This window comes from Prorops nasuta, unplaced genomic scaffold, assembly GCF_024137725.1.
Source record: "Prorops nasuta isolate Cenicafe-Biocafe unplaced genomic scaffold, Cenicafe_Pnas_1.2 PNAS00014, whole genome shotgun sequence".
NCBI lineage: Eukaryota > Metazoa > Arthropoda > Insecta > Hymenoptera > Bethylidae > Prorops > Prorops nasuta.
Window position 1 is genome coordinate 5,095,800 of NW_027116811.1, and position 26,048 is coordinate 5,121,847.

Sequence of the window (26,048 nt, forward strand, 5' to 3'; positions counted from 1 at the left end):
TTTTATCTTTTATTTCTTCAATAATCTCTCGATTAACAAGAACTATTGCATTTTTAGATTCAGTTTTCCCATTTTTCCAACATATTATCCTCTTTTTTAATCTCCCAATTCTCCAATAATCTTTCGATCAACAAGAATAATTAACATTTTCAGATACAGTTTTCCTACTGCTCTAAAATTTTTTTTTAATCTTCCATTTCTCGAACAAATTATTCTCTCATTCTCGTTTTGAATCTTCCATTTCTCCAATAATCTCTCGATCAACAAGAACAATCGCATTTTTTATCAATAGATTTCCCATTATCTGCGTGACAATAAAATATTTCCAACAGCATATTTGGTACTCGTTATAAGAGGGTTTTAACGTTGAAGCTCGAGGAAATCCTTGAAAATTTTTGACGAAGCTACTGATACCACGTGAGAAAGAAAATTGCACAATATTGCGTATTCGCTAGTATAGTAATTACGATAAGACTACGAACGATACTGGAGGGGTAACCGAGTCTAGAAAGTATACTGACGTTCAGTTACGAATACATTATTTCATTCAGTTTGCGCCAGTGAGTGGAAATGTCAGGTTAGTAGCTCTGGTACCAACATTTCAATCATGCTGTGCACACTAATCCATTTTTAGCCACACTTCTTAGTCGTGTCCCATCTTACTCACGACTTGTATAGGTGCCAATTACATTTGTAATGGTCGAAACCTCATTTTTATTTCTTTATATAGTATAAACATTTCAAACATGCTGTGTGCACTAATCCAGTTTTAGCTAAACTTCTTAGTCATGTCCCATCATCTTACGTATGATTGTCGTATTAGTGTCAATTACATCTTTTACGTTACACTTGTAATAGTATAATTATTATTTACATTTCCCAAGTAGTTGCAACATTACAATTATTTTATGTGAACTAATCCATTTTTAGCCAAGCTCATTAATCGTGTCTCATCTTACTAACGACTTGCATCGGTGCCAGTTACATTTGTAATGGTCGAAACATCATTTATATTTCTTTATATAGTATAAAAATTTCAAACATGCTGTGTGCACTAATCCAGTTTTAGCTAAATTTCTTAGTCATATCACATCATCTTACGTATATGATTATCGTATTAGTGTCAATTACATCTTTTACATTACATTTGTAATAATTGAAATAATTACATTTCTTAAATAGCTCTGGTACCAACATTTCAATCATGCTGTGCACACTAATCCATTTTTAGCCAAACTCGTTAATCGTGTCCCATCTTACTCACGACTTGTATCGGTGCCAATTACATTTGTAATAGTCCACACATTATTTACATTTCTCAAGTAGTTATAGTACCAACATTACAATCATTCTATGTATACTAATCCATTTTTAGCCAAACTTCTTAGTCATGTCCCATCATCTTACGTACGATTGTCGTATTGGTGTAATTTACACTTTTTACATTACACTAGTTTGTAATAGCTCAAACATTATTTACATTTTTCAAGTAGTTATAATACCAACATGACAATCATTCTATGTATATACTAATCCATTTTTAGCCACACTTCTTAGTCGTGTCCCATCATACTCATAACTATCTTATCTATATCAATTACACTTTTCCTATTACACTTGTAATAATCCAGACATAATTTGCATTTCCCTAATACCAACATTTCAATCATACGATGTGTACCAATCCATTGTTACCCAAACTCGTTAGTCATATTCCATCTAACTCACAACTATCCTATCAGTATCAATTACACTTTTCTCATTACACTTATCACACTAGAAACATCATTTACATCTTTCAGTGACAGGAAACAAAATATTAATCGCTAAAATAATTTACCATTCCTCTATAATCTATTCTCATCTTTCAATCACGTGTCACATCAACAAATTAACATTAAAAAAATTTCCTTCGATCCCCGACTAAAAATAACAATAATTTCTTACAGGAGGAAGTTGTACCATGTAGAACAAATTTATTCATAAAAAATCGAGAGTCGTTCTTAAATCGACAAGAATGGAGCAGGAAAAGAATGAAAAAAAACGTGCCACGAATCCCTGGGAAAATGCAAATCCACTCTCCATCCTTACATTCGCGTGAGAAGTCTCTTCCTGTATTTTATTCCACGTGACAAACATCAACGAATATTAGAAATCTTCCTCCACACAGGTGGCTCTTCAGGATATTTGCAAAGGGATGCAAGCGTGATTTGGAAATGAACGACCTTTACTCACCTTTGAAACAACACGCTTGCAACAATTTAGGACGTCGCATCAGCAAGTTATGGGAGCGAGAACTGAAAAGATGTGCCAAAAAAAATTGCAAAAGTCAGCCAAGCTTGCTGAGAGTCTTGGTCATCTGTTTTGGCAAGGATGTGGCTGTGATTGGAGTGATATTAGGACTTTTCGAATTTATCGTGAGGTAAAATCCAGTAAATCATTTTCTTTGATAATCAAACATCGAAATTAGTACTCGAATACTCCTAACGTCTGTCTGGTGGATATAGGAAAAAATCTTGTATCTTATCTTGGTCTAGTCGAGGTTGTTACACGATAAACGACGAGACTGTTATTTAAATATTCCATTTTCACACGAGACACTCTTTATTCATGGACTAACTCTAATCGTTTCTAATGCAGGATATCACAGCCACTTCTGCTTTCCAAGATCTTGAGCTACCTGGGCAGTGATAAGAAAGAATTAGGAGACAATATTTATTTATACGCCATAGCTTTTATATCCTGCTCCATCATCGAATGCTTCGTGGCACACCTCACTTTGCACTCACTGATGCACATTGGACAAAAAATCAGAGTATCCTGCTGTGCATTGATTTACAGGAAAGTCCTGAAACTCTCGAATTCTGTTTTGGAGAACAAAACTTCTATTGGACAGGTAATTGTATAATTGACATGTATTTATATGTGGAAGAGATGTGTTTTGAAGATATACCAGCTACGTATACTGAATTACATCATTACAGGCAGTTAATTTATTAAGTAGCGATGTAGAGAATTTGGATTATGGCGTGTTCTCCATTCATTACTCCTGGATAGGTCCTTTACAGACACTAATAGTGACTTATTTAGTTTTTAAAGAAGTAGGAGTAGCTGCGTTCGTTGGAATGTCTGTATTTATGCTGTGTGTGCCTTCGCAATTTTTTCTCGGCAGACTTGTGCACCGTTATACTCGTTTCACAGCAATCAGAACAGACGAACGACTGCGTTTGGTTAACGAAATTCTCAACGGAATACAAGTAATTAAAATGTATGTCTGGGAAAAACCTTTTACTTACTTGGTGGAAAAAGCCAGAAGGTCAGATTTCTTACAGACTTATCGGAATTACGCTCAATGGATTTTCTAAAATGGACCAACTTTTTTGTTTTTACACAGGAAGGAGTTGTACACCATCAGAAAGTTTGCGTTCATCGATGGCATCATCTTCAATTTGGACAGATACCTGCCAAGGTGTAGTTTGTTCATTACGATTTTGACTTACGTTTTATTGGGGAACCACATAAACGCGAAGAAAGTTTACATGGTCACTGCATTTTACAACGCCCTCAGGACAACCATGGCCTTGGCCTTCAGCATGAGTATCAGTCACATGACACAGGCTATGGTGTCTGTGAAGAGGGTGGAGAAATTTTTGCTGTACGAGGAGGTGGAAAATCCGGTAATTTCTGATTCGACTGTGGACCAGGCACCGGTCATAGAGACCAACGCCATTTTGTTGAAAGAGGCCACAGCAAAATGGAGTCCGGAGAGCAAAGAGAATACGTTTGATCGCTTGGATCTATCGGTGAAGTCTGGGAGCTTGGTAGCGGTCATAGGTCAAGTGGGGTCGGGGAAGTCCAGTCTGCTGCAGGTGATCTTGAGGGAGTTGTCCTTGACGGAGGGTAGTTTGAAGACTGTGGGGAAGATGAGTTACGCCTCTCAGCAACCTTGGATCTTTGCTTCGACCATCAGACAGAACATCCTATTTGGGCAACCGTACGATGAAGAGAGGTACCGAAGAGTGATAGAGGTCTGCCAGATGAAGTCCGATCTTAACCTGTTTCCTTATGGCGATAATACGATGGTTGGTACCAGAGGAATCAATCTCAGTGGTGGTCAACGTGCGAGGATCAGTTTGGCAAGAGCCGTTTACCTGGATGCTGATATTTATCTTCTGGATGACCCTTTATCAGCAGTTGATCCTCGAGTTGGCAGGAGGATCATGGAAGACTGCATCTGTTCTTACTTGAAGGACAAAACTAGAGTCCTCGTGACCCACCAAACGCACTTCCTGAAGCACGTGGATAGGATCGTCGTGATGAACAATTGTGAGATCGAGACTATTGGTACTTTCGAGGACCTGCAGAGTTCTGATACTGATCTTTTAAAGTTCCTGAAGAGCGAGAACGAAGCTGATGAGAAATCGAGTGTTTTGCGAGAGATTGGTAATGGAGAACACTTTCCAACTGGTCTCGTCGACAAGGACGAGAAATCTGTGGACCCTGACGCTACCAACGAGGTTGTTGAAAGCAGAGCTGTGGGTGGGATGAATGTTAAAGTTTACGCCTCCTACTTCAAGGCCACCAGAAGCGTCTGTCTGTTACTCTTACTGTTCTTCATCTTCTTGTCCGACATCATGGTCACTTCCGGTAGCGACTACTTCCTGGCTTACTGGGTCAACACCGAAGAATCCTCTTTGACCTCGGCCAATGACGATTCTTCCGATCTCGTTTGGACCAATCCTGTTCCTCGAGAATACTTCATCTATATATACTCCTTCCTCGTCGGTTGTACGATACTTTCCACGAATTTAGGAATATACACATTCTTCACGATAACCATGAGGATCTCGAAGACTCTTCACAGTCTTCTATACAACAGCGTCATTCGGACCTCGATGCGTTTCTTCAACGTCAACCCTGTGGGTCGAGTGATAAATAGGTGAGTGGACGTAGAAAAATGAGTGTTTTGTCTACAGCACGAGTACTTGATAAAAATGTTACTTTCAGATTTTCCAAGGACATGAACACGGTCGACATGAGGCTCCCGTTCAGCCTGATCGATGTCTTGTACAGCACGCTTAATTTGATAGGAGTGATCGTGATAATGAGCGTTGTCAATACTTGGCTCTTGATACCAGCATTTATCACGGGATGTATTTTTTATACAATGCGTTTATATTACCTGAAGACTACTAGGAGCGTGAAGCGGTTGGAGGGAATGAGTAAGTTCAAGGTTATATTTACACATAAATATAGATCATTTCTAGAATCATCCTTATTCCTTCTGCATCAGCCCGTTCTCCAGTCTTCAATCACCTGACTGCCACTCTTCAAGGTCTGACGACGATCAGAGTCTTCCAGGCAGCCAAAATCTTAACGATGGAATTCGATCGTCATATGGATCTTCATTCCAGTGCTTGGTTCCTCTTCTTTTCAGCATCTCGAGCTTTCGGGATGTACTTAGAATTGATTTGTGCCCTCTTCAACACCGTCGTGTTGAGCAGCTTCTTACTTATCGATGACCTTTCAGTGGTCGGTGACGTTGGTCTAATATTGACTCAGATTCTCGTGGCTGCTGGGGCCCTGCAATGGGGCATGAGGCAGACTGCAGAAATGGAGAACCACATGACCTCCGTGGAGAGGGTTCTGGAGTACGGGAATTTGGAAGAGGAGCCATCATTGGATTGCAAGGCCAACGTCAAAATACCTGAAAATTGGCCAACCAACGGACACGTCGTGTTCAGGAATGTAAACTTGAAGTACGAAGCTGGGGACCACTGCGTTTTGAACAACATCAACTTCGTCGCTCAACCGAACGAAAAGATTGGTATTGTTGGCAGAACGGGAGCTGGAAAGTCGTCCTTGATAAATGCTCTTTTCCGGTTGGCCGTCGTCGAGGGGGAAATTATCATCGATGGTATCGATACCGGAAGTATCGGTCTGCACGACTTCCGGTGGAAGATCAGCATTATACCGCAAGAACCCGTCCTTTTCGTAGGAAGTCTGCGTCAGAATCTCGATCCCTTCGAGGAATTTAGCGACGAAATTCTTTGGCAGGCTCTGGACCAAGTGGAGTTGAGGGAAGTCATCAATGAAATGCCAGCAGGATTAAATTCCAGGGTCTCGGAGGGTGGTGCGAATTTCAGCGTTGGTCAACGACAACTTCTCTGTTTGGGACGTGCTATAGTCCGATGCAACAAAATTATGATACTTGACGAGGCCACGGCTAACGTTGATCCTTACACTGATTCTTTGATACAGCAGACTGTGAGGAGCAAATTTAAAAATTGCACCGTTTTTACCATTGCTCATAGACTGAATACCATAATGGATAGTGATAAAGTACTCGTGATGGAAGCTGGAAAACTTATAGTAAGTTTATTTGTAATAATTTTAAATATATTGTTTGTTTTATTATTGTTTGTTCTTATAGGAATTTGATCATCCCAGTATTTTACTGAAAAACAAAGGTCACTTTTATCGAATGGTAGAGCAAACTGGTCCAGCGATGGCAGCTGCTCTTCATGAAATGGCCAATAGTGTATGTATTTTTTTTTTATTTTTATGAAAACATTTAACATTTTACTATAAATGTTATAATTTTTTTCAGAATTATAAACAAAAGTCACAATAAAGCTTTTTTGCTCAAGCTTTTATAAACCAATCCAAAGAAAAACAGGTGCTTATTATTATTGTAAATTATTTGTCTTAAATTTATAGTTACATTTGTATTTGACAATTAAAATAAGAAGAGGAAAAAATAAAGGATAAGGTTATCTCGTCGTAGGCCCTGTTGAGTTTAGCAGATTCCCGAGGGATATCCACTGCCAACACATTACTTTGCTTTGACCAATACTCTCACGCCCATCTCAAAGATCAGCCGAAGCTTCCTATCCTAAGTCGAGAAGACGGCGGAGGCTAACAGCTTCACGCTGCGGCACTTTCTGCCAGGAATCCAGGGACCTTCCTCAGAGCATAATTATAGTCACATGGACTCAGTTTGTAGCTCCGTGGTGTGGCTCGAGAAAACCTTACACTCTACTCTTGTCGAATCTTCTTATATAGCAAGTCTCATATACCGTTGTAGCTAGCGAGAAAGCTACTCTATGTGCGCCATCTACTATCTACATAGCGCAACAATTTCAAAGACCGGGAAAATTTAAACTCGATTAAAACTTTTAATAACATTTGTACAACTGTTTTTCCAACAATTTTGACCTTTAACAGAAAATTGAAGAAAACATATTATGATTCTCTTTAATCGCATTAAAATTAATCAATTCGAGGAGTGATTTATTTTTGTACCATTCATCCAGCAGACTCTTGTCAACAAATGTTTTCATCATTATCAAAATCATTGAAATACTGTTACAGTTTAAGGCCATTTACTTCGGTACATCAAGATCTTAAAGAACGCAGGCAATTATTAATAATTACAGGCAGGATTAAAATGAGATAAAGAATAAAAGAGATAAAAAATATTTCTACGAAGATCATCGTTATTTTGGCAATTGAAATGCACATTCCCGTTAAAAAATATTTGTATAGTGTCTAAATCGTAAAAAAATAATCGTTTTGATTATTCTTCGTCGAACCTTAGGTATCAGCTCCATGGTAAGTCGGGCCGAAAAACCTCGAATACGAATAAAAATGGACCGAAGAGAGCAAGTGTGAAAAAGAATCAATTCCACGATTTGGTCCAACTTTATCCGTTCCTTTCGAAATTTTAAACGCACGAACTTAAGATAATAGGAACTTTTTTTTCATCAAGCATTCGTTGTAAGGCATTCCATTGCTTGGCCCAGCATTACAAAAATATACCATCAGCAATATATGACAATCAAAAATAGTGTGTAGCGTTCATTTCTTTTACGCAAAAGAATCACGCAATGGGCAAACTTTAACGAATGTAGAAACAATCTCGAGCATCAATTACGCGTAGCATTCAATTCACTTGTCTAGCTTGATAACGAAAGCCTCGCCAGGCGTTACTATCAATTCCCTGAAGTAAACGTCTCGATTCATTCGTTCCTTGGGACCCACAACAACGTGACCACCATAATATAGCGAGGACAAATCCTTGACTTGGGTTACATTTCCGAGGTTTGCCACAAAGACATACGTATTCCTTCGAGGATACCATCTCTCAAGAATGATTATCTCGTCCTCGGTATACCTGGGAAACAAATGATGATGCTAGTAGAAATCGTATCAGCTGTTTAGTGCAGGAAAAAATTTAATTACCTAACGTCACAATTGGCCGATGCTTGATTATCCTTTGTTACAGCATTTACATAAATAGGAGTAGTGTCTTTTCTGAGTTTAGCCATTTCTGCGATGGAACCTATAAGATTCGTTTCCAAAGGTTTCGCAGCTGTGGGAAGCCAAGGAACCACACTCGTAGACGAGAACATGTCATCCGATCCTTCCTCCTTACCCCAATACATGGGAGCCAAATTGTGCACGTGCTGCAAGTCCAGATGATCCTTGCACTCGCAGTCCACTATACCGATCTAAGAAAGCAAGTAATTAGAATTTATAAATAAAATTGAAACGAAAAATAATGATCAACAAATATTACCTCGTCACCGTAAAAAATGCTTGGGGTACCTGGAAGCATCATCCCCATGAGAGAAATTGCCATGGTGGCGTTTTTCACATTTATACTAGAAGCGATTCGTTTGAGGTCAACGCCCCCAACCGACCAATGAACCCAGGGATTGCTTGCTTTCTCAAATAATACTCCATGCAAGACCGATTCCACCTGCCCTTTTATATCCTTCGTCCCATTGGTCACCTTCAAGGTCACATCAATCAAATCAATTCTATTTAAAATGGAGTTTTTAGCAGAGGACGAAACCGCTGCATTCAGAGCGTTTATATGACACATGAGGATCCTTTGAGATCCTAAAAGAGATTTCCAGTATCTAATGGAGCTGGCGAACCCTTCTTCGTCAACGTAGCGTTCAAGGTCTTTCAAGTAGAAGCCATCGACCCCTCTTTCCAGCCAAATTTTGATGGCTGCTGTAACAGGGTTCTCCAAAGCCTCTTCAACGCGATTGGAGGACAAAGCTCGAGCTTCTGGACTCTGCAAAGCTGGTCCCACTGACAGTGCATCCCTAATTGCTTGATAGGACGTTGATGGACCAGCTGGTAAATCTTCCATCGACCCTCCAATCCCTCTTCTTTCACGAACAGCCTTGTCAGTTTTATTTGGTCTGATTAGTGGTGCACCCTCGTCGTGCAGAGTTTTAACAAACGGATAAAGTGGTAAATCCAGAACCAGACTCATGTTCCTTGCATGAGTCTCTCTCACCAAGTTAGCAAAATCTTCCAAAGTACCAAGGTTTCTATTCACCTCTCGCAAACTAGTAATATTGGAATAAAATTCTGGATAATTGGGTGCTGGAAAAATGGAGTTCAATCGAATTCCTCGAACCCCCAGCCTCTGCAGGTAATCCAATCTCATGGTGATACCTCGAAGATCACCGATTCCATCCCCTCCCTTGGACGAATCTTGAAAAGAGGCTGGAAATATCTCATAGAACACGCTGCCTTGCCACCATTCCGTCTTTGGGTCGCATCTGGTAAAATTTGAACAAAAGATTATTAGAGTGTTATTCTTCAGGGATTTCGCTAATCTCGGTGCAGAATGATAAGAACTTCCTGAACATGTATACATTTATATATATACCGCTATATCCGGGAACCGAAAGATTATAATGCATGACTATTACTGACCTTGAGAAAATCATTTTTATAGAAAATATAAGCGTACTTTCTGGGCATGGTGGCTATGACTCCAATAACCAGTGCAGTACATCCAGCAAGTATGGACATGAAAGTCCAAAAACAAGTTTTTCTGATGAGTGGCCAATTCCATTTTGTGAAACGATAGTCCTTGGGTGGCTTAGGCACGACTATTTGAATCCCAACGAGAGGTGGCTTCCCTCCGTTCTCCTGGTTGCAAAACTAAACAGTTATGGTGTGAGTTATGATGATTGTTAGGCAAGAAGCGCAAGCTGTGGGGATTAGTTGATTAATGTTCACATATATTATGTATAAATATAGATATAAAATTGCTAGTTCTTCCTGCAAAGCTGAAGAATCTGTACTCTCTCTCTCTCTCTCTCTCTCTCTCTCTCTCTCTCTCTCTCTCTCTCTCTCTCTCTCTCTCTCTCACACACACACACACACACATACACACACACATTCATTCTCTCTCTTCGTTAATAACCAGAGGTGTACACTAAGCCTGCGTGATGTCAGATTTGTTTACAGATTCCAACGTGACGCTGCACGCGGAAAATGCTGAAGCGTGAAATCGCGCAATAAGAGACGCAATTAGCGCAAGTTTAATAGTCTCTCGGTTAAACCGGGATTAAGAACAGGCTGTGTGCCTTTGGTATTTGGCAAGATTGCTTTGGTCACTTGGTGCCAAATGCTCAGAACGTGGGTTTGTCAGTCATTCGTCAAAAAGGAACGTGTATATGTATTTTCTCTTCAAGAGTTTTCATGCTTGCTACACAATTATTATCTGTTATCTATTGTAGGATTTTACTCCAATACACATACACGTGAAATTCAATACAGAGTCGGTCGAAGCTATAATGGGACCTGGATCTAGATGAAAATTAAATTAAATTCATTAAGAGCTTACTGATTAGAAAAATAAGACATTGATACTATTTGTGATTATTGAATAATTATCTTTTGAGCCTGGGACCTTACTCAATATTTGTACCAGGAGTTTATTTACATTCTTGTGTTACAAGAAAATAGCATTGATTAAAGCAATGAGACTTGGATCAAGATAAGAATGAAATAATATTCACAATGAATTTACTGATAAGAAAAATGAATTACTAAAAGTATCAAGCTATTAACAAATTATCTTTTGAGCCTGGAACCTTATTCAATATTTATACAGAAGTTTATTTAAATTCTAATGTTATAAGAAAGTAGCATTGATGAAAGAAATGAGATTTTAATCAAGATAAAAATTATATAAAACAAAAGAGTTACCAATAGTATTAAGCTAATAAAAGATTATCTTTTGAGCCTGAGACCTTATTCAACATTGATACAGAAGTTTATTTAAATTCTTGTGTTATAAGAAAGTAGCATTGATGAAAGCAATGAAACTTGGATCAAGGTAAAAATTATATAAAAAAAATAAGTTATCAACATCAAGCTATTAACAATTATTCTTTGAGCCTGAGATCTTATTCAATATTTTTACCAGAAGTTTATTTACATTCCTGTGTTATAAAAACTTAAGAATGATCAAAGCAATAAGATTCGATTCAAGATAAAAATTAAACAATATTCACCATGAATTTACTAAAAAAAAAGAACTACAAATTCAATGAGTCGACTAAAAAATTATCCTGAAGAACCTGGAACTTCATTCGATCTTCATAGAAACTTAATTGAAATTCCTACGCATAATCATGATACACATATCATCCACTATCAATATCATACACATAGAACCAAACGAGTCTAAGTATCGTACGAAGCAATGAGACTTGGATCGAAACGAAGGTACGAATTTCATCACCAGTTTATTACCGATGATTAAAGAAATGATGAGCCACAAATATACCATCAACCAATTGACAAATCATTCTCTATATGCCTGGGAGCTCACTCAAGCTTTTTACAAAGGCTGATCAGTGCGAATTAATCGATTCATCCGAGCAGAGAATTCAGCCAGAGTTTTTGAACACAATTTCATTCCTTCCATCACAAAAACTTACGAGTGCTTGTGCGTCGGGCGCTAAATGCTGATACGCCGTATTCAATTGTGTGAGCAGTTGGGTGCAGACAGGCTCGTTCGTGTCGCTGCTGCCACTACTACTAGTGGACTCTACCATTGGATCTCGCGAACTTGGCTCTGTAAATAAAAATAATAGTGTTAGAAATCTGTGACACAAATCTAACTTGGAAAATATTTTTTTTACCATAAAAAAGTGAAAATTTTACTTTATTATAACAGAATTTTCCAAACTTATTTTCTATTCCCAATGGAAATGCACGAACGATACTTCTGGTGGGACTTGGTAGGAACCATCCACTTTAACGAATGGTCAAATTGAAACTGGATCTTGTTAGGGCACTTTATTATTCGCTGCTCAGCATAGTAATTGACCGAGTTGAGCGTATGAATTTTCGAATGAGGTGGAGATATAGTGTTCCTTGTTAGAGATATATACAGTTTAATTGCAGCGATTGATCAGTGGGTTTATCATCGTTCAGAGGTTTGTTAGGGCTATTGACGATGTTCGTGAAAGCACTGAGACTGTCTTCAGCGTTATATGAATTTTTTAATGAGGTGGGGCTATAGCCTTCGTTTTTGAAGCTATGTATAGCGTTCGTTGTTAGAACTATATACTGTTTAATTACAGCGATTGACCAGTGAGCTTATCATCGTTCAGAGGTTTGCTAGGACTATTGACGAAGTTCACGAATGTATGAAAAACCTCTTCAGGGTTATAAAAATTTTCTAAAGAAATAGAGTAATAGCGTTCGTTATAGAAGCTATATATAGTTTAATTACAGTAGTCGATTAGTGATGAGCTTAACATCGTTCAGATATTTCCTACAAATACTGACGACGTTCGTGAAAGCATTGAAACCGTCTTCAGCGTTATATGATTTTTTTAATGAGATTGAGCTATAGTCTTCGTTTTTGAAGCTATGTATAGCGTTAATTTTTAGAGCAATAGAGCTCGTTATTAGAGCTATACACAGTTTAATTACAACCATTGATTAGTGGCTTACCATCGTTCAGAGGTTTGCTAGAACTATTGACGATGTTCATGAAAGCATTGAGACCGTCTTCGGCGTTAATGTTATCCAAGGTCGGGCTGGGGGGTTCCATCTCGAGATCCCCCTCCAAGGGGTGAAACGCCGGGGTGGTGTCCATGGGATTGTGCGTGTTTGTCTTCGTTGGACTGGGCGTTAGCAGTGGACAATCCGAAGCTTCTTCGTCCTATTGAGGATAATTCCACGAATAAACGTTACGGTACACGGTTAGACACAAAAAAAAAACAAAAACAAACACAAAAATCCGACCATGCATAAAATTCAACCTGTCCAGTTAAGAGGAAGATATTATTCTGGCATTTGGCGGATGCACAAGACGATATACACAAACAACACACCTGTTGGTCTTGATTTATAAAGAGCTGCTGGGAGCTCGACGAAGACTGCAATTCTGTAGGCAGAATAACCGACAAAATACCATCGGGCTTCTGGATGTTCATTTCTACTGCAACGAAGCAAAATTCGACCCTAATTATCTACCCTCGAACCTTCCACGGTTATCGAAAGAAACGATGTTTCTTCTATATTTTTTTTAATCTCGGAAATACCTATATAATTTACAGTATTTATATGAATAATCGTCACGTGGACCACTTTCGTTTTCAGCTTTCCTGCTCGTGCGCGCAGAGAATTTTTTAGCACGCTGTGAGAGACGAGGAGAATTTTATTCTTCGAGATATGGAATGGACAGGAAAATTTTAAATTTACACCGTGGCTGTTTTTTTTACCTTTAGTTATCGATCCGTTTGTGTACGGTGCGTCTATAGGAAAACTGCAAAATTTTTCCTCCTGGTGCTATACGTTGAAGTCTTTATATTTTTACTCACAAAACTATTTTTACCCTTACGACTCTTTTTACTTTTCACCTTAGACACACCGTAATTACAAATACGAATCAAGCTGATCGATCAAATCCACCAATTCCTCAAGCACTTGAGAGAAAAACGATCTTTGTTAACTTTTCGTCTGCATGGCGAACAATTTAAGTCGAGTCGACGATAATTATTACTCGAAAATTGCAAAATTCTTCCTGCTGATCCTATACGTTGAAGAATCTTTGTATTTTTACTCACCAAACTATTTTTACCCTTACAACTCTTTTTACTTTTCACCTAAGACACCCCGTAATTATAAGTACGAATCAAGCTGATAGCTCAAATTCACCAACCCCACAGGCACTTGAAGAGAAACAATAATTCAACGTCTGCATGAAGAACGATTATAGTTGAGTCGACGGCAATTATCACTCGGAAATTCCAGCGCGACTCTAAACAATCGCAAATTGCGTCACACGAGAATTTAAATAGCACAGCAAATTTTTTAAATGGTGTGTTAAAATTTTAATTGAAAATTTTGAAAAAGAACGAAGCATCTCATGGAGGAGTTTCTTAATTAAGATTCGTCTTTGATGGATAGCACTCACCTGTGATTCAACCGGTTACCACGTGAGAATATTGACGTCAGGGCCAAATGACCGAGAATTTGGCGTATCTTCGCTCTTGCAGCTACCCTTGTAAGTTGTGAAAGGAGGGGGGAAGAGAGTGGAGCGATATACAGGGTGGTACGAAAAGTCCACGATCGACAGGCAAGTGAAATTTTGAAGAGATTTTGCAGCAACGTTGAAGTCAGCCGTGATCGCTGAGGTAGAGTGCCGACTGTGGCGATTTTTCAAGTCTGCATTGACGATCGTGTTGTGAGTGTTGTGACCGTAAAGAAACCGCGTACCTCAATGTATTATATTTAGCAGCACTGTTCCGCTTCATCCAGCTCTCCGCTACTCTCAGCGCACGCGCCACTTCGATTCTGCGTCTTCTGCAGCTTCTGCTTGGACTAGTCGCCACTGTCGCCAGTCGGACGGACTTTGCGTTCATGCCTTCGTGCCACTTCGTGTGGGGTTCGAGCTAGTTCGAGCTATCTCTCTCTTTCTCTCTCTTTTTTTCTTTCTTTCTTTCTTTCTAGGGCTTTTGTTACTGCTAGTAAACGCATTTTATGAAGTAAACAATTCTATGGAAGAGCACTGTGTGAATGTCCACCTCTAAGAAAATCTGATATTCGAAACCTACAACCTTACTCAGTTATCTCACTCCACAACCTCCATTCTATTTCTTCGGTTAATATCTTAATTCAATTTATTTCTATTTCCATTAATGAGCTTTTCCTAATTGGCTTATAGAAGATTGTTGTTTTAACCAAACAACTGTAATTTTGCATCATTTTATCCTGTGAAGGGATACCCACCCAGCGATGACGCAAACAAACCCAAGAGTTTTGATAAGGAAAATCAGATATCTTCGCAGAAATCGAAAGTTTCTTCCTTATAATTTACAAAACATGAGTTAGAGTTCATGAAAAATTCATTTGTTTTGTTTTTTATTTTATAAAATTGTTTTTCCATGCTATAATTTTTTTATAGTGTGTCATGATGTGTAGCTGAGGATACTACCCTGGAATATCAGTTTCTTAGTAGGATATCCAGTGAGGCGATGCTGCTCTACAATACCGACCATCAGCTTTGTTATCTTTAGCTGGTAAAATAGTTTGTCTCGCGAAAATCATAAATATTTTGCTAGCTGCTCTTTTTCTTTATTACAGAGTCAACTATCATCAATTTTGTATATAAATTTGTAAAGTTTTTTTAAAAAGGATTTTGTTAAGTGTTTAAACTTTTCATTGTATTATAATCGTAATTCACGGGCAACATTAAATTACACATCAATCTATGAATAAATTAGATATATAATACAACATTGCACTAATAAAACCACAGGTTTTATGTATTGTATGTATACTTGATTTCTCAGAGTGCAGACTTATCGATTCTTACTGGCGTCAAGTTTTCCTTGTATACGTCTAGTAGCCAATTATTCGAGTAGCAGTAAGAAATTCCATCATCGCATTTAATGTCCGTAAAAATTTATTGCATTTTAAAGTGAATTTTTTTGGTAACCTAATTTAGTATGTATTGAGCTACAAATGTTTAAATCAAGCTATGATCCACGAGTCTTAATTAATTTTCTACAACGAGATATTGCGTAATAAATAATCTTTATAAATATACTGCACTAATTTATTCCCTATTTTTATTTATAAAACTTCTCGACGCGTTGCAAAAACAGAAAATACGAATTATTAATGAGATCCAGATAATTTTCGTACGATTAATTTTTAATTAAAGCACGCGCGGGTCAAAAGTATAATATGAGAGGATACGATGAAAAAATAAATGGCGAAATGAATTTCGGCACCTATACGTAAACAATTGTACGTGAAAATTGTTATCGAATTATCAATGTATAAAATGTATGAGTTTATATTAGTACGAGTCACTATTGTGTGCGATCGCGTCATGCTGGAGGACCGTTGATATGACGTCATTCATTTTTCAAGGAACATCATCGATTTTCCCTTTTCACTTACTTAGTACGATGCTAGTCTATGCGTTAATAAAAGAGTTACAGAATTCTCTAGGTTTTTTCCACTCATCGCCAATTAAAAAACAGAACATCCTGCTTCCCACTAAAGATGGCTTTTTTTAAAAGAGGATACAGTTTTTGCATAACGCGTTTCCGGTAAGACGGACCCTGGCCTTGCATTAAATTCTTTACAAATTTTAATGAGGATAAAACCATAAGATAATATTGAACTATATCAATTCTTATCAGTAATGTCAAGTATCATAGTCAATATTAATTCTTCGTCATTTCTGCAAATAGTATTATGTAGGAAAAAATGGAACTCGATGATGAAAAAGTCATACGTTTACAGGTGTATTTTTGATCGTATTTTATTTGAGCTGCGAACCTATATTCTCAACATTCCTTTCTCGATATTTTCCTCTTTATACTTCGTTGTTGTGAAAGAAAAAAAGCAGAAGTAAAAAATTAAGTAACAATTAAGCGCTCGATCTTCTTCGGGGCTCTTCGGAAAATCGAGCAACTCACTCGGGCCGCGGACGGGCTCTACAAGCTGTATTTCTGTATGGGTTTGCTACACGCATCTCACACACACATATATATACATATATACCCTGCTCCTGTCTCTTTTATCGTCCTCTGCTATTCTCCCTCTCTCTCCCTCTATTTTGAATTACTCGAGTACGACGCGATGCGTCAATAGCGAGCAGGAACTGGTGGGACTGTGGGAAGTGGGAACGAGACAGAGAGAGAAATCATCGTTGGCCGTTGGCGAAGCCAAAGCTTGTTCGTTGGTCAGGTTAGTTACTTAGTTGCAGTAGTTGCGGTAGTTGCCTACGAACCTACGAAGCAGTCATATTTTCAGCTCCCAATAATTTCTCAACATGACGAAACACATTAAAGACTCCGTAAGTGGCATAATTATTCTAACTTTTATCGATTTTCCTTTTGACAATGTAATATCTGTACTAACTTTTCTATGGCTTATGGCGAAATAACCTTGAAACAGAGTAAAGTATTCCACTGTGGCGTGTATGACTCGATTATATCACAATTTTCCAACAAAACAATCGTCCTTGAAAACATTGATTTTATTTTGGCCAATGCCTCATGCTGCATTTATTTAAAACACGGTTAGTACTTTACGTGGAAATTTGTGTATAGCGAATAAGTTTTTCGGCATATGTTCAAGATGAGGCTTTGCCGGGTCTTCCACGTGATTTCATTAGGAAATGTATCTTTTTATTATCCATGACAGATTCCACACTCATTTGTGTCATAGTTGTTGAGACAATTGCCCGCGTTAATCATCATTATTATTAGAATCGGGACAACAATTGAATTATGAAATAAACACAAAATATTTGAAGATTAAAAACAGGTGCTACAAATAAATGGTTATCAGGAAGATGCTTTCTAGAAGCTGTACAAATTGATTTTTTTACATTTACCGACTGGGAATATTATAATTTGGTAATATTTCTGATAACTTATCATACCTGATTGTATGTGTTTGTTATCATACTGATATTAAAATACTACTCATATTTATCGTAGCTTCACAGACATATCTAAAAGTATCAGTTATAATTCAAAATTAATTTTATGTATATTTTACTTTCCAGGAAGATTTGAAAAATGAGCTGAAGAATGCTGGGGACAAATTGGTCGTTATTGACTTTTTTGCCACATGGTGCGGTCCTTGCAAAATGATTGCACCAAAACTAGAAGAGTTGGCAAAGACCAAAGATATGGAAAATGTAGTTTTTCTTAAAGTTGACGTTGACGAATGCGAAGATGTTGCTGCTGAATATAATATTGCCAGCATGCCCACCTTTGTTTTTATTAAAGAAGGCAAAGTGGTAAGATAGTGAATAATTTTATATAAAATATTTTAAAGCTTTTTCAGTGCTCTAGTTCACAAAAGAATAATCTTGTTTTAGCTTGAATCCTTCTCTGGAGCTAACTACGATAAACTGTTAGGAGTAATTCACCAACATTATGCAGCCCCTAGCGCTGACTAAATATATATTATATTTTTAAACAGAATTGTCTCTTTGCTACTAGCACTGCTGTAAACAGATATGCCACTAAGACATTTCTGTAATAAAGCTTACAATTTGTTTATAAGAAAAATATAAGATAGTAAATTTTTCATAATCAGTTTTATTGTATTTATTTTCTTGGCAAAAATATGTTTATATATATAAAAGAATATACACATGTTCAATGTTGCTGACAAATTGATTTACCAAATTCAAAACTTAAACGTTATGCCGCTTTGTATCATTTATACATTTCTGATGAATTACAACTTTAAATAAATATTTATCTAAGTCTAATTCACGCTCCTAACGATGATTCAGTTTTTTTTGCTTTTTAAATTTTCAACAACATAGAGCAGGCTCCTGTTCCTGATTTACAAGGTTGGCCAATAATTAATCGACTAGAAGGCGAAATTAAGTCATCCGTTTTTCCTAGAAATTGAAATAGTAAATTAACATAAGTAATCTTAAAACACATTTGTATAAAAAAATAGTTGTAAAGACCTTGTAAAGTAGCGTTTTTCAAAAAGTTTAAAGAACTTTCGAAGCTCATTTGCTGCAACGGCGAAGCTGAGTCTTCCATCCCTTTTCTACTAAGCGGTTGGAACCTTCCATCGAACGTCATATAATCTGCGATTAATGATAAATGTCGCGTGTCCACAGTAATTCCGTACATTTTAAAAACGTCCTTGACTTCTTTTATAATAACACGATTCGCAGCCTCGATCCCATAAGTTTGTGAAATTGCATAAATGTCATTAGAGTATAGTTTATTTAAATTCAATAATTCGTCATATTGAAACATTTCAACTATATTAATTCCATCAGTTTTCAGTACAGTTTCACCTGCATTATTGTGGAATGTAAATGCTCGTTTGATACATGGTGTCTCCCACAAAACGATTTTACTGGCAACATTTTTAATAATAGATTGCAGATCCATTTTGATCATTTTTAATGGTAGCCAGAATATCAGCTTAGACCATAGGAACTTCTCATTGTCATAGTCATACTCTTTGGCGTATACATACATGCTTACTACATCTCTTTTTCTTCGCTGATCCTCTGTATAGTTCCACTGATTCATAATTTCATCATCGTTAATTGCTTCCTCCTCTATTGCTGATGATCTATCTTCCCTAATATTAGTTTCCTCATCATTCTCAACTACTTCATCCTCCATTTCTTCATCCTCAGGATCATCGTATTCCTTATTTTCCTTGTGACGAGATACCGACCTTGAAACAGTGGCATCAGCGTCATCCGCAGGTTCCTCCTCGTCAGAAGATTCGTGATTTTCCCCTAAATCTGATCGAGGTTTTGGTCTGGAATTGTTGGCTTCAACTGGATCATCCTCATCCATCGAAAAATCCTTGTTGACATTTCGTTTCCTTTCCTCTTCGATGTGTAACAATTCACCCGCAATCTTCCCTACCTTTTTAATCTCCCTGAATAATTCTTTGAAGAATATTTTCTCTGTATGCCGAAGCACCATTTTCGGATTCACAGCAAATTCATTCTTGTAACACTTATGAGGAAGATATTTTATATCAAGCGTGTACACCAATTGCCTTTGAGGATAACATTGTAGTTTTCTATTTACCGATATATTTTGGAGAACATCTGACAAAACACATTTGGTCAATTTGTGCCTTAATTTATTAGACTGCTTCGTTACGTTCCTCAAATCTGTTTTAAACGGTATTTCCATACTTGGTGTTTTAATCTGCTTTGACGCCATCATCAATATCTCACGCAATCTTGGGATACCTAAAGTTACGTTCATTTCTCCACGGCCTGCAAAGTGGAAAGTGTTCAAGGTCATTTGTGTTGATGGTTCTCCAATAGATTGGGCTGCCAATAATCCAACTGGTTCTCCAGCTGGACAGATGCTCCTCAATACCTTAATCGATAAAAGATCCCTTAAATCGGACTTTTTTATTTTGGAGTAGTAAGGTATACTTTTATCTTTGGCGTATTCGTTTATTAAGCTGTCCAACCTCTCCGGAAGAGAACCGAACTCCACGTTCTCTCTGTAATTTACACTAACAGGATCTGGACATCTTGCACATTGAGTTCTAAAAATACTCTTCACTTCATCGTCCGCCCTAATCCACTTCCTCATTAAGGATAATGCACCTTTGCTACGTCCACAATTCTCATCGATTACCTTATTTTTAGGCTTGGCAGGATTAATATTGACCGCTGAAAATTTGGCGAATTCGCTGACTCTTCTCTTTTGCATACAATCACCATTTTTGCTTTCCCATTTCTTAATCTTCTTGAATGTTTTTTCAATCTCCTCGTAATTGGAGTCTTCCTTCAAGTTCTTTAGTTCCATTTCATCTACAATAGCCTTCTTATTGTCTATTAAAAATTGCAATTGTTCCTTCTTCAGGAATCTCGATCCAGGTATGTCAAGGCCATCCTCTCCATAATAAAGTTGAACCAAGCTTCCATCCGAGTCTCTAACCGTCGAATCATATCTTACCACCAGACCTTCCAAATGCTTAATTAGACATCTCTGCAGATATCCAGATCTGCTAGTTTTTACAGCAGTATCGATGAGACCTTCTCGACCGGCCATACAATGGAAGAAGAATTCTTGAGGTCGAATCCCAGTCATAAATCGACCATCGATGAAACCTCCAGCCCTTGGACTCGAATCGTAGGGCTTAAAGCTCGGCAAACTTTTGCCACTGATCATCAAAGGTGGTCTTTTACCTTCCAATTCAATCTGCCCTAGCAAACACGAGATCTGCATAGTGTTTACAGTAGATCCCTTTGCTCCGGATTGCACCATTAGCTGTAAATTATTATCAGGAAACTTCATCAATAACCCAGCTGGTAAACAGGTTTTATTAATATCATTTGTGTAAACGTCCAATGCAGATTTATACTTCCGGTCAACTTGTGCTCGAAACTTGGTATCAGTGAAATACGACTCTTCCATTTTCTCTGTTATTTGGGATTCTGTCGCGTCTTCAAGGTCCTCGAATATTGATTTACGGATGTCGTCGCCAATCTGTCTACAGGCAGAGATAATCTCTCTGCGTTTCTCGTCTGCTTCTGGTCTGATCAAAATATCTGCGATGCCTAGAGTAAACCCATCTCTCTGCAAAAACGTCTGCAACAATTTTCCAAATGCACTGAGTATTTTACAAGAACAGTTTCCGCCGTACAATTCAAATATGCAATGTATAAGACCAAAAGGTGTTGCTCCATAATGAGTTTTATCGAGAACTCCGCAAAGCAATTGCCCATTCCTAATGACAACTTCAGCCTCGGACATGGTTTTAGGATTGCTAAATGGAGTTCCAGATTTCCAAGGTCGTGGCTCTTGCACCTCCCATTCCTTGGCAGTGATTTTTGCGCTGGCAGTCAGATTTATTTTGCCACGATTGGATGGTATAAGATTGACGATAATGGTAGATATAATTTGTTTTCCGGACCAAAGTCGCTGTGGCTTTAATATGGTCGGTGGTTCCAAGGTTATATGTCCTGTGTCGACGCACAGTGCAGAAAAGACCAACTGCATGTATTCCTCCTTGGAGAAGAATTGTCCACGCATTGTTAAACGTACACCAGAGACAACATGATCCTGAATAAGACCACTCAAAGGTGTTCCATCCTTTGGTACCAGATATTGATTGCTCACATTGGCAATGTGATAGGCTTCGCTCCTTGCCAATTCATTTTGGGGATAATGAACATTCATCTCGTCACCGTCAAAATCTGCGTTGTAAGCTTTGCAATTGGCATAGTGGAGACGCAAAGTTTTCTCTCCCTTCAAAATACGTGCTTTATGGGCCATTATACTAGGTTTGTGTAATGTAGGTTGTCGATTTAAAAGTAAAACATCTCCATTATGCAGATGACGATGGACAATTTTTATTCCGTTGAAAAAGCGATTTGTCTTCTCGGTGATAGTCAGAAGTCGTTTAGCAATGGCTTCCCTTTGCGAAAGATTGCTTCCAATGAGACGAGTTATTGACCCATCTTCATTCTCGATCATCGTTGCTCCAGGATGAATATCTGGACCATTTAGCACCAGCTGATGAAGCTCCACGACATTCCATGGTGTTATTGGGGTCGGATAAGTCAATTTCATTGCGAAAGCCTCTGGAATTCCTATTTCATCAATGTTCAGATTTGGATCTGGTGTTATCACAGAGCGCGCAGCGTAATTGACTCTTTTACCCATCATATGCATTCTGATAACTCCCTCCTTTTTTTCTATTACTTGTTTCAGGCCATGACAAAGTGCTGATTCGGAAGTCTTACTCAATTCACGATCCATTAAATGATCCACGTTTGCTTGTAGCGATTGCCACGTATTGTGTAACTTCTCTGCAGAAGTGCTACCTCTAATCTGCTCGTACACCATCCGTCCCTCTTCTGGCAATTGGTCTGTATTTCCATCTTGAATCGCTTGAATAATGTTTCGAAGAACTAAACAATCTTGCATGATACTTTTATACACTTGAGATTGGGGATGCTCGACCATTTGGCCATTCAGAAAATTGACCGGTCTGACAATTGGTGGAAGCACAGGTATTACTTCGAAGAAGAAAACATCGGTTGGATGTTTAATGTCCACCATTCCTAAACATGGTATAATAAGCTCCATAAAATCTTTTTCATTGAGAAAAATTTTTCTCATATATTCCTTGGATTGATCTGGCATTATCATTACAGATTCCAGCTTGTGTATCACTCCTCGTGAAACTGTAGATACCAACGTGGTTTCTGTTACTTTAGATGTAAATATTTTGAATTTCATAATTGTAATTTTAGGGATCGCTTCCTTGCAATGTCTGCAAATTTGTCTGGCCTCACACTGTTTCAGGACATTTTCAGCAAACATATGCCACTGCATGTTCATATTTTTATTATTGAAAGTAGCTTCGTTGGAATCTTTTTGGATAAATCTGCTTCGATTAAGAAGATTTTGAATATAAGTATCTATAATATCACGTATGTATTCAAGTTCTCCCTCTTCAACATTGTTTGGATTAGAAATAACAGCCATAACTTCTTGTTCCAAGCCTTCTACATCATTGAGAAAACCTTGTTTTAGTAATTTAAATTTGGCTAACAATAGCAGCTTCACATGTTTTGGGATTTGTAACGAAAAACATTTAAGGCAGGATATTTTTAACAAGGTGCAAAGAGTCTTGTGAAACAATGGGTTTACGACAGGCATTGGTAAGTCTATGTGCCCAAAATGCCCTGGACATCTTAAAACGTTTTGACCACAAGTTCCACAAGGATCTGAACTTTCTAGTAAAGGACCTGTAAGATATTACAATTATTAATTTTTTTCATTTTATAATCAAACCAATGTTATTTGTACTATGATTATACCTAGAGCTGGATCATAGAGGCCTCCTTTTAGCGGATGTCCTAAGACATTAAAAGATAAAGGTGTCCTAATCTTAGCAACACTTAAATTTCTAGTATCATTAGATGTAAATACTGAGAACATCAAAGATTCTATATCTAAGTGCCTCGCAGCCATACGAGGTTTTCTATATTTATTCATGTTTTACAGTGGTGGAATTTCTCTTAAAGCTCTGAAAATGAAAGTTGATCTTATTTATACACATAGTGCACGTGGTTTTAAATTACAAATAAGTTGTGTTTACTTACATGTCAATCTTATGTTATTAAAAAAAACCGAACACATGTCGGAATGTCGTGGACTAGCAGTAGCATGTACATACATACATATGTATGTAGTTGCGTAGTTTGCCTGTGCCATGCCATGTGCTTTCAATGTTGCATAGCCGAAGCTGATTGGCCCCCGAATCAACGTGAAATTAGGAATATGAGGTTTAAGATCGTAGAATGACAGGAACAACGGAATTGGACATTGGACAAATAGTACTTTGATGCGTTTAGGAACCGTTTACCAGGCTGGTGGTAATATGCAAGTTGGTAGAACTGATAGTATATAATTTAGTTATTTTCCTTCCCCCCGCCTATCCATTTGACAGGGAAATGCTGGGCTAGTGGACATAAATTACACCAGCTTCTTCCGACAGAAAGAGAATAGCAAGCCTGTCCTTCTCTAAATGTATTGGTAGAAGAGAGAGGCTCTTATGTGAACTTCTACTAGAATCCAGGCGTCCGAAATTCAACGGGTAGGATTGTCGTTCTCTGTTTAGCAAATGGAGAACTCATTGTGTCATTCTTCAATCAGATTCCTACGCCAATGTGACGATTTTCTAAATATTGATAGGTTGATACCACTGGACCTATCTGTGCGAGTAAATTAAAGGTGTAGTAGTGAGAGCGGACCTTTAATCAAATGAGTGTAGTATTTATTATTTTGATTAAATAAGTTGAGTGTAATAATTTATAGTTATTTAGTTGTTAAATAAATTTGTAGTTCATTAAATAAAAAGAAGTATAACTTAAAATTGCTCTTTTAATAAATTAATAATATTTATACACACTTGAAGGGGAATTATTTATTTGAAATAAATTTAATAAATATTTAATATGACAAAAATATAGTTTTATTAAGACCAGATCAACAGTGGTGAGTCATAAGACATAAAATTATACGGTGCAATCTTTATACTCAATATAGTATACAAAATATCATACAAAAAGATTTTATAACAACACTATGTAATTTTTATTTTTCCAGGCATTAAAATATAATAGTAATAGTTGTATAGTATGTTGCATTAATATACAATCTAATCAACGCAGGGGATATATAATTACCAAGCACAATCTTTCTAACATAAACACTCTCATTAAGACTTCAAACGCAGTAATAAGGCAGTATCAATACATGATGTTATAAATATCTATAATATACTAGCTATGTCTTTAAAATATCAATATATATATATATATATATTTGCATTATTAGATAAGTATAGTACGATTGTACACTGTATAAATAATTTATTTAAATATGATTCTTTGTTATTTTTCTATATTACAGGTTCTTTTTGGAAAAAATAATCAAGGCAATGAAACAAATTTAATGAAACAACATTAATATAAGACCTTGTAATTAAGATATTACTGAGGAGAAAATATGATTAATGTGCTTACAGTTATTCTACATTGACTATCTATGCTTGATGAAATGTGAAAGAAAAATAAATTTAGTTACCGATCCGATTGGCAAAGCCTTGCTCTACCTTATCAACTGTCTGTCTATTCGATATAAATTTCAATTCCGTTAAAGTTACCGACTTACCACTCATTCCGACAATGCAGAATTCATACAGAATCTGTCTACTTTCTGTAGACAGTCTGTAGGAAGCTCCTGTTAACTCCTGTACTGCAGATCTGCAGGGACTGCAGGCCAGATTCCCCGCCATGGCGGAAACAGAAAAGGTCAAGATCTGCAGCAGAATCTGTAGACAGAAAATGCTACTAGGGTTTGTATACTTTATTGAGTATAAAGATTGCACCGTATAATTTTGTCTTATAACTCACCACTGTTGATCTGGTCTTAATAAAACTATATTTTTGTCATATTAAATATTTATTAAATTTATTTCAAATAAATAATTCCCCTTCAAGTGTGTATAAATATTATTAATTTATTAAAAGAGCAATTTTAAGTTATACTTCTTTTTATTTAATGAACTACAAATTTATTTAACAACTAAATAACTATAAATTATTACACTCAACTTATTTAATCAAAATAATAAATACTACACTCATTTGATTAAAGGTCCGCTCTCACTACTACACCTTTAATTTACTCGCACAGATAGGTCCA

The 26,048-nt window shown here is 37.2% G+C and overlaps 4 protein-coding genes across 8 annotated transcripts; 2 read left to right on the forward strand and 2 right to left on the reverse strand.

Annotated features, from left to right (window-relative positions):
* The first annotated feature begins 470 nt into the window (after positions 1 to 470).
* LOC136778316 (probable multidrug resistance-associated protein lethal(2)03659) lies at positions 471 to 6,925 on the forward strand. Of its 3 annotated transcripts, XM_066735057.1 has the most exons (11): positions 471 to 577; positions 1,950 to 2,097; positions 2,171 to 2,422; positions 2,641 to 2,896; positions 2,985 to 3,316; positions 3,395 to 4,939; positions 5,008 to 5,222; positions 5,294 to 6,372; positions 6,434 to 6,541; positions 6,611 to 6,679; positions 6,788 to 6,925. In XM_066735057.1, exons 2-10 carry the CDS (start codon positions 2,018 to 2,020, stop codon positions 6,632 to 6,634), a joined length of 3,891 nt encoding a protein of 1,296 aa, XP_066591154.1. In that variant the 5' UTR covers positions 471 to 577; positions 1,950 to 2,017; the 3' UTR covers positions 6,635 to 6,679; positions 6,788 to 6,925. The 3 variants fall into 3 exon arrangements, with proteins under 3 accessions (XP_066591154.1, XP_066591153.1, XP_066591156.1); XM_066735056.1 differs by lacking the exon at positions 6,788 to 6,925 and having other exon boundaries at positions 6,611 to 6,786; XM_066735059.1 differs by lacking the exons at positions 471 to 577; positions 1,950 to 2,097; positions 6,788 to 6,925 and having other exon boundaries at positions 2,283 to 2,422; positions 3,091 to 3,316; positions 6,611 to 6,786.
* LOC136778317 (alpha-amylase 3-like) lies at positions 6,762 to 14,673 on the reverse strand. Of its 3 annotated transcripts, none has more exons than XM_066735061.1 (8): positions 14,255 to 14,673; positions 13,170 to 13,276; positions 12,787 to 12,997; positions 11,763 to 11,899; positions 9,779 to 9,960; positions 8,582 to 9,584; positions 8,245 to 8,513; positions 6,762 to 8,176 (listed from the first exon to the last, which is right to left on the reverse strand). In XM_066735061.1, exons 2-8 carry the CDS (start codon positions 13,269 to 13,271, stop codon positions 7,951 to 7,953), a joined length of 2,130 nt encoding a protein of 709 aa, XP_066591158.1. In that variant the 5' UTR covers positions 13,272 to 13,276; positions 14,255 to 14,673; the 3' UTR covers positions 6,762 to 7,950. The 3 variants fall into 3 exon arrangements, with proteins under 3 accessions (XP_066591158.1, XP_066591157.1, XP_066591159.1); XM_066735060.1 differs by having other exon boundaries at positions 9,779 to 9,972; positions 14,255 to 14,670; XM_066735062.1 differs by lacking the exon at positions 13,170 to 13,276 and having other exon boundaries at positions 9,779 to 9,972; positions 14,255 to 14,656.
* Positions 14,674 to 16,993: 2,320 nt separating this feature from the next.
* LOC136778323 (thioredoxin-2-like) lies at positions 16,994 to 18,586 on the forward strand. The gene is made up of 3 exons (XM_066735072.1): positions 16,994 to 17,152; positions 17,870 to 18,106; positions 18,188 to 18,586. The coding sequence occupies exons 1-3, from the start codon at positions 17,129 to 17,131 to the stop codon at positions 18,266 to 18,268; spliced, it is 342 nt and encodes a 113-aa protein (XP_066591169.1). The 5' UTR covers positions 16,994 to 17,128; the 3' UTR covers positions 18,269 to 18,586.
* Positions 18,405 to 24,050, reverse strand: RpI1 (RNA polymerase I subunit RpI1). Its single transcript, XM_066735055.1, has 4 exons — positions 23,942 to 24,050; positions 23,657 to 23,865; positions 18,794 to 23,584; positions 18,405 to 18,721 (listed from the first exon to the last, which is right to left on the reverse strand). The coding sequence occupies exons 2-4, from the start codon at positions 23,832 to 23,834 to the stop codon at positions 18,624 to 18,626; spliced, it is 5,067 nt and encodes a 1,688-aa protein (XP_066591152.1). The 5' UTR covers positions 23,835 to 23,865; positions 23,942 to 24,050; the 3' UTR covers positions 18,405 to 18,623.
* Between the last annotated feature and the right edge of the window lie 1,998 nt (positions 24,051 to 26,048).